The 7296-nt window shown below is 35.1% G+C and overlaps 1 protein-coding gene across 1 annotated transcript; it reads left to right on the top strand.

The window, feature by feature from the left end:
• The first annotated feature begins 631 nt into the window (after positions 1-631).
• LOC125494956 (heat shock cognate 70 kDa protein 2-like) lies at positions 632-3799 on the top strand. The gene is made up of 2 exons (XM_048638921.2): positions 632-965; positions 1869-3799. The coding sequence occupies exons 1-2, from the start codon at positions 752-754 to the stop codon at positions 3608-3610; spliced, it is 1956 nt and encodes a 651-aa protein (XP_048494878.1). The 5' UTR covers positions 632-751; the 3' UTR covers positions 3611-3799.
• Positions 3800-7296: the final 3497 nt, after the last annotated feature.

Raw genomic sequence — 7296 nt, 5'->3', positions numbered from 1 at the left:
AACATCACCTCAAATATCCTGTTTGGAATAATATCCTTCCATTATATTTAAAACAATTGTCTTTGGATAATATAAAATATGCTACTCTCTTTTATGTCGTAATAAGTCTAATAACCTTAACATTTGCAAGTGTGTATATTTTTCTCTCTTCTACACATGAGGCCTATCTTTTCTAGTTCACGTTCTATTTTAGCGAAATCCAAAGCGTTGAATCGAACTATATAGAGAATTTTTTGTGGACTCGAATTAGAGACGTGACAGACATGACAACAAAAACCATGCTTGCAAAGTTTGATTCGGGCCATTGTTGAGTCAATCCCAATTCACCCCAAGTCGGCCCTAGCAAGCTAAACCAACCCGGCCCATTAGGTCATTACCCATCCATCTCTAATCAAATAAAATACTTGGATTCGATTACCACTAAAGTCGGCACATGACCTAGGTAAAAGGAAGACAAAGAAAAAATAGAATAATCAACGCAAAAATTTTGAATTTATTTGTATGGACAAAATTAGGCTCCTTCGTAGCTAAGCTCCTCCACCGCCCTCCCTACTACGCTGTAAATGAGCAACCAAAGAACATTCTAGAACCCACAAACTTTCCCTTTACCCCCTTTCTTATATAAACCCTCGCTGCTGTGCCCAACATTATTCGTTCTCTCACATTTGCAGCAACCTAACCCTAGGTTGAACTCTACCCTCTCATTTTATCTCTCTCTCTTCCCAAATTCTCGTCAGAATTAAAGCGAACTATGTCTGGTAAAGGAGAAGGTCCGGCGATTGGAATAGATCTCGGTACCACGTACTCTTGTGTCGGAGTATGGCAACATGATCGTGTTGAGATCATCGCCAATGATCAGGGTAACAGAACGACGCCGTCTTACGTCGCTTTCACCGATTCCGAGAGGTTGATCGGTGATGCTGCTAAGAATCAGGTCGCTATGAACCCTATCAACACCGTTTTCGGTAATTTTCTCTCTCTTTTTTTTGCGATCGGTTTTATTAATTCAGATCTGTTAATTTTCTTTAAGAATTTGATGTTCCGTTGATGTTATATTGCATGGATGAGTGAAATCTGATTGTTTTGATAGGTTGATTTAGTGATCCAGTAACCTCAATTATCAGATCTTGTGTTTTTCTTTGGATTAGGTATATATTAGTAGATTATACAGTACGATTTAAGAGCTTCGATTGTTGAGTATTTGAAAGGATATAACAATTTTGAAATTTTAGCATGATGTGGATCTGGATTGATGTTTTTAGTTTTTGTTAGATTTACTGCATTTTTTGTTTACACTTATATGCGTGTACAATTGTTGTACAGTACGAGTGGATCCAGAATATGTCATGCTGCATCATTTGCATGATCCTGTTTTGAATTTAAATGATTTATATTAGTAATGTTCCAAATTAACTAATTTGTTTAGAATTTAGTTGATGTATGCTAGTAGCTTTTGAATTAGCTGATGATGTTACTAGCTTTTAAATTTAATTGATGCACGTAAGTAGTGTTTGGTTTTTATCTTTTATACCATGCTAATAGCTTTTTGGATACAACTGGAGATATCTGTGAACACTTGTGCTGAACTGTTTGCAGTATTGTGGTCAAAAGTGTAAAGTGTGTATAATGACTAGTTATAGATTCGGAATGTGGAAGTTGCTGTTTTTGAGAAGTGTAGTTATTGTTGTGAATCATATCTTTAACTATGTTAAAACTAGAATCAGCAGACATGATATAATTGCTATGGTAGTAAATTATCTACAGAAATTGTAGCAATGAATACTCTTGATTATAATTGCTTCAGAATTTTATAATTTAAGTCATGTTCTTGTATCTCTTACATGCTTTGTTTTGTTTCAATTAAATAGATGCAAAGCGGTTGATTGGGAGAAGATTTAGCGATGCTTCAGTCCAGAGTGACATGAAACTCTGGCCGTTTAAGGTCATCCCTGGCCCTGGTGACAAGCCTATGATTGTTGTCTCATACAAGGGCGAAGACAAGCAATTTGCCGCAGAGGAGATTTCATCAATGGTTCTTATTAAGATGAAGGAAATTGCAGATGCCTTCCTTGGAATAACAGTGAAGAACGCAGTTGTCACTGTTCCTGCCTACTTCAACGACTCTCAGCGTCAGGCTACAAAAGATGCTGGAGTTATTGCTGGTCTTAATGTCATGCGAATTATTAATGAGCCTACTGCTGCTGCCATTGCCTATGGTCTTGACAAGAAGGCCACCAGTGTGGGTGAAAAGAACGTGCTCATCTTCGATCTTGGAGGTGGTACTTTTGATGTCTCTCTACTTACCATTGAAGAGGGTATTTTTGAAGTTAAAGCCACTGCTGGTGATACCCATCTTGGTGGTGAGGATTTCGACAACAGGATGGTTAACCACTTTGTGCAAGAGTTTAAGAGGAAGCACAAGAAGGACATCAGTGGGAACCCAAGAGCCCTCAGGAGGTTGAGAACATCATGTGAGAGGGCAAAGAGGACTCTTTCATCTACTGCTCAAACCACGATTGAGATTGACTCTCTTTACGAAGGAGTTGACTTCTATACAACCATTACCCGTGCCCGTTTTGAAGAATTGAACATGGATTTGTTTAGGAAGTGTATGGAGCCTGTTGAGAAATGTTTGAGAGACGCTAAGATGGACAAGAGCACTGTCCACGATGTGGTTCTTGTTGGTGGTTCAACCAGAATTCCCAAGGTCCAGCAGCTATTGCAAGATTTCTTCAACGGCAAAGAGCTCTGCAAAAGCATCAACCCCGATGAGGCTGTTGCTTACGGAGCTGCTGTTCAAGCTGCTATCTTGAGTGGTGAGGGTAACGAGAAGGTGCAAGATTTGTTGCTTCTTGATGTCACTCCTCTTTCTCTCGGTTTGGAAACAGCCGGTGGTGTTATGACAGTTTTAATCCCAAGGAATACAACCATCCCAACCAAGAAGGAACAAGTGTTCTCTACCTATTCAGACAACCAACCTGGAGTGTTGATCCAGGTATACGAGGGAGAAAGGACAAGAACCCGTGACAACAACTTGCTGGGCAAATTTGAGCTTTCTGGTATTCCACCAGCTCCCAGGGGTGTTCCTCAGATTACTGTGTGCTTTGATATTGATGCGAATGGTATTTTGAATGTGTCTGCTGAGGACAAAACTACTGGGCAGAAGAACAAGATCACTATCACAAATGACAAGGGCAGGCTCTCAAAGGAAGAGATTGAGAAGATGGTTCAAGAAGCTGAGAAGTACAAGTCCGAGGATGAGGAACACAAGAAGAAGGTTGAGTCAAAGAATGCTTTGGAGAACTATGCCTACAACATGAGGAACACCGTAAAGGATGAGAAAATCAGCTCCAAACTTGCTGAGGCTGACAAGAAGAAGATTGAGGAAGCCATCGATAATGCCATCCAGTGGCTGGACAGCAACCAGCTTGCTGAGGCTGATGAGTTTGATGACAAGATGAAAGAGCTTGAGGGTATTTGCAACCCAATCATTGCCAAGATGTACCAAGGTGCTGGTGGTGAGGGAGGTGTTCCCATGGATGATGATGTACCTTCTGCTGGCGCTAGCAGTGGTGCCGGTGCCGGACCCAAGATTGAAGAGGTCGACTAAGTTTTGCCATGGTGACAGATTTTTGAAGATATCTATTTTTAAATTTTTATGCTGATATGAAACAGTAGTTATTTCTATTCAAACTTTGCTAGCGGTGCTCGTTTTTTAAATGAGCTGTAACCCGCCATTATCTCTTATATTTTGGAGTATTGCTACTTGATATCGAAGACTTCTTCCGTTTTCTAGTAATTGGTTGGCTAACTTACTTTTTCTGCTCGTGAATTATGTCCGTTGAAAATGTGACGACACGATTCATTTTGAATTTTGTTAATGTTTCAAACTTAAAATTCAATCAAGCTTCCTAACTCGAATATGAGATAGAAAATATAGTGTAGGAAAATATTAACAGGATATAGAGAACCAATTTATCGAGGCTATGAACAGTTGGAATGATTATGGAACAACATGCATTCATGGATTATTGGTATGCAGTCCGTCGACGATGTAAGGAGGAGCTTTGAAATGCTACGAATCTCCACATTCCACGTCCACTAGTGACGTCCACTAGAGATAGAATATGAGGGTTCGATTACTCAATAAATGTTTTATTTTTATTATGTGGACCTATAAAATAAGTTATCAAAGTATAAGAGTTTGATTTCTAGGTAAAGTTTCATTATGAAGACAATAAGCTAGTCCAGTCGAAATTTATGAGAGCTTACGAGTTTGGGATAGGCTTGTAATAAAATCTATATGTTTTTCGCCTTTTTATACTATGGTGTGAAAAGATTACATAAACATACTTATAAGGAAAGACCACTTCACATGTTATATCGCTCACAATGGTGGTTCTATACGGTATCAACAAAATCTCATTAAGAAGAAAAATTAGTTTTAAAAAACACTTGTACAAATAAGCAAGTCTTAAGGAAGTAGAGAAGTAATTTATGGAGATAAGTTGAAGGAAGTGAACTTTTCGTTGGGTTATATGGGGTTCTTGAGAGTGAACTATCGGAACCAGAGAAATAATTGCAAGGTTCGTTAGGTAGAGCGGGACTATTTGCGTCTTCCAAAAGAAATGGGTGAATGGAGTTAAGATTATAAATGTTCAAGTTTAAGTTTGATGTAGCTATTCTTGGTGATAATGTGGTGGCTTTGGATGTTGTTGGCCGAAATTGGAAAGGTGGAATAATTGCTATTGATGTGGCGAGGTTTTACCACCAACTAATATACGTTTTGTGTTACTGCCAACAGATTGGATATCGGAATATTCGAGTGGAAACTGATGCTTTGGGAGCTGTCAAGTGTGTTGCACATAATTTTGCAGGAAGCACTTATGATGGGCTAATTTTAGAAGATGTTAAAAAGCTTAGTTTATCTTTCTCTATTTCTCATGTAAAGAAGACGGATAACATTGTTGTGCACCTTATGACTAGTGTTGCTCCCTTTTCGGCTAGCGAGTGTAATTTTGTTAGAAACTTTTCCTAAGGAATCTTGTCCTTGGCGGAACTCGATTTAATGATACACTCCCTTCCCACGCTTTTCCACTCAATAAAAGAAAGAGACAAGTTAGTATGAAATCTTTGAATTATTGAAGATGGTCAGCTAAATTGGGCAATCAATTGAATGAGTTTTAACATTAATAGAACACTATGGATCAATTAGACACTTTAACATTCATTTGTTTGTTTCTTATCTCTATTATATAAGGGAAGGGGGGAGCAATGGTGTCCTTTTTTGAAACGCCTATTTTGCCCCCCTTCTCTTTCTAAATTACAAAAGAAATGTCAAAATCAAAATACCGAAAATAAATTTACAACACTCACTCACAAATTACTTAAAAGAAGAAACTTTATAAATCACCCATAAAATTGAGAAAATCATGTTCTAAAAATCACGCAAATCACTCAAATAATCAGGAAACTTTATTAAAACTTTAAATTAATATACAAACTAAAACTAATAACATAGAACGTCAATACATACAAAAACATTTACAAAAATTTACTTATAAATCACTATTCTCAAGAACCATTCACAATTAATGGTGGGTCATGATAAAAATTAGAGGTGTATTTGTAGTGAAATCAGAATTTAGAAATTAGACAAGGAAAAAAATTATTTACTTTTTTATACGGTTTCCTATATAATGAAACTTTTACATATTTTTGGACGTATTTTTTTTCTATTATATAATAGCGATAAATTATCAAGGTAAAAAGGTTTATATAAAATATCATTCAAGAATTAAAGTACAACATATCTCTCTATTATATAAGGGAAGGGGGAAACTATGGTGTTCCCGAATGAAGAGACTATCTTACCCCCTTCCCATGCTAAATTACAAATTCACTTACAATCAAAGGAGGCTTCAAACAAAAATATCAAAAATGTAATTATAATAATCACTCACAAGTCAATTAAAATCATAAAATTGCATAATTTACGTTATGCAAATCACTAAAATGAGAAAACTTTACAAAAATTCAAAAATTCACTTACAAACTACAAAATATGAAAAAATTGACTTGAAATCAAATTGTCTACTTTCTTAATTTATGAAGTACTGTAAATTAAAATCAAACTTAAAAATTATAATATTAGAAATCATAAATAAATTCAAAAAAAATTCTATTTTTTTCATAGAATTTAACTTTGAAAAGTAAAAAAAAAAAATAAAAAATGGTGAGAGACTTAAGTGACAGAAACTAAACCAATCAAATTTTGCAACTAATAATTATACTTCGTATGTCTAATGTTCAAATTTTAACTCTTATACCGAAGAAAATTGAGTTTCTGTTCGAAAAAATTCAAGCACGCATCGCGTGCAAAAAATTCTAGTAATATCATAGGAGAACGAATACCATAATAAGCAAATCCGATTCAATTACTAGCGAATATAAGTCGCAAACTAAGCTAAAAATCTTATTTCCTAGACTGCTAATTAGCTTTGATAATCACATTCAAGCCTATGAATATACTGAATGATAAAATTAATTCATTACGAGTATTAATAACACTAGTTACTGGGCCTCAGGCAATACCCGTGGTAAATTGATAAAATAAAAAGGATGCATATTTTCGGGTTAACATTTTGTCACAAGCACAAGTCATAAAGTAGTGGTAAAATCAGAACAATACAAAGGCTTCTTAAGATTTCTTTTTATTATTTTTCTAACAAAATGTCATGTCAGCGTACAACATATGACGGTATGCAATTCTTATCCACGCGATCTAATAATATATACTAGTTTTATATGCACGCGATGCGTGCGAAAACATGTAAAAAATAAGATAATTGTAATTTTATCTAATAAATTAGAGATTTTGAATTTTTAATCAGTTTATCCCAGTAATTAGGGATATTTAAATTTTTTAAAAAAAAAAATTGAGAGAGAAGTAACTGAATGTGTTCTAAATATTTAGTGTTTTCTTTTTGTAGTGTCTTTTTTTTTTATCTTTTAATTTCTTTTAATTAATTAGGTAGTTTTGTTTTTCTATTTTTCTTAATTAAAGTAGGTAGTTACTCCTTTTTTTTCTTTTGTTTGGTGTCCTACCCCTCTTGACATATAGAATAAGAATACTAGTCCTATATACATGCGATGCGTGTGAAAACAAACAAAAGGTCGATTGCGTAATATATACGAAATTATACATAAAGTTTGTTGTATATTTTTCTTCTGTTTTTGAAAACCAAAAAATCAATGATGATGTAAATATTTTGTTAATTGATGATATAATGATAA

This window comes from Beta vulgaris, chromosome 2 (assembly GCF_026745355.1).
Source record: "Beta vulgaris subsp. vulgaris cultivar EL10 chromosome 2, EL10.2, whole genome shotgun sequence".
NCBI lineage: Eukaryota > Viridiplantae > Streptophyta > Magnoliopsida > Caryophyllales > Amaranthaceae > Beta > Beta vulgaris.
Note: the sequence above shows the minus strand (reverse complement) of the source record. Positions and strands in the feature narration are given on the sequence as shown.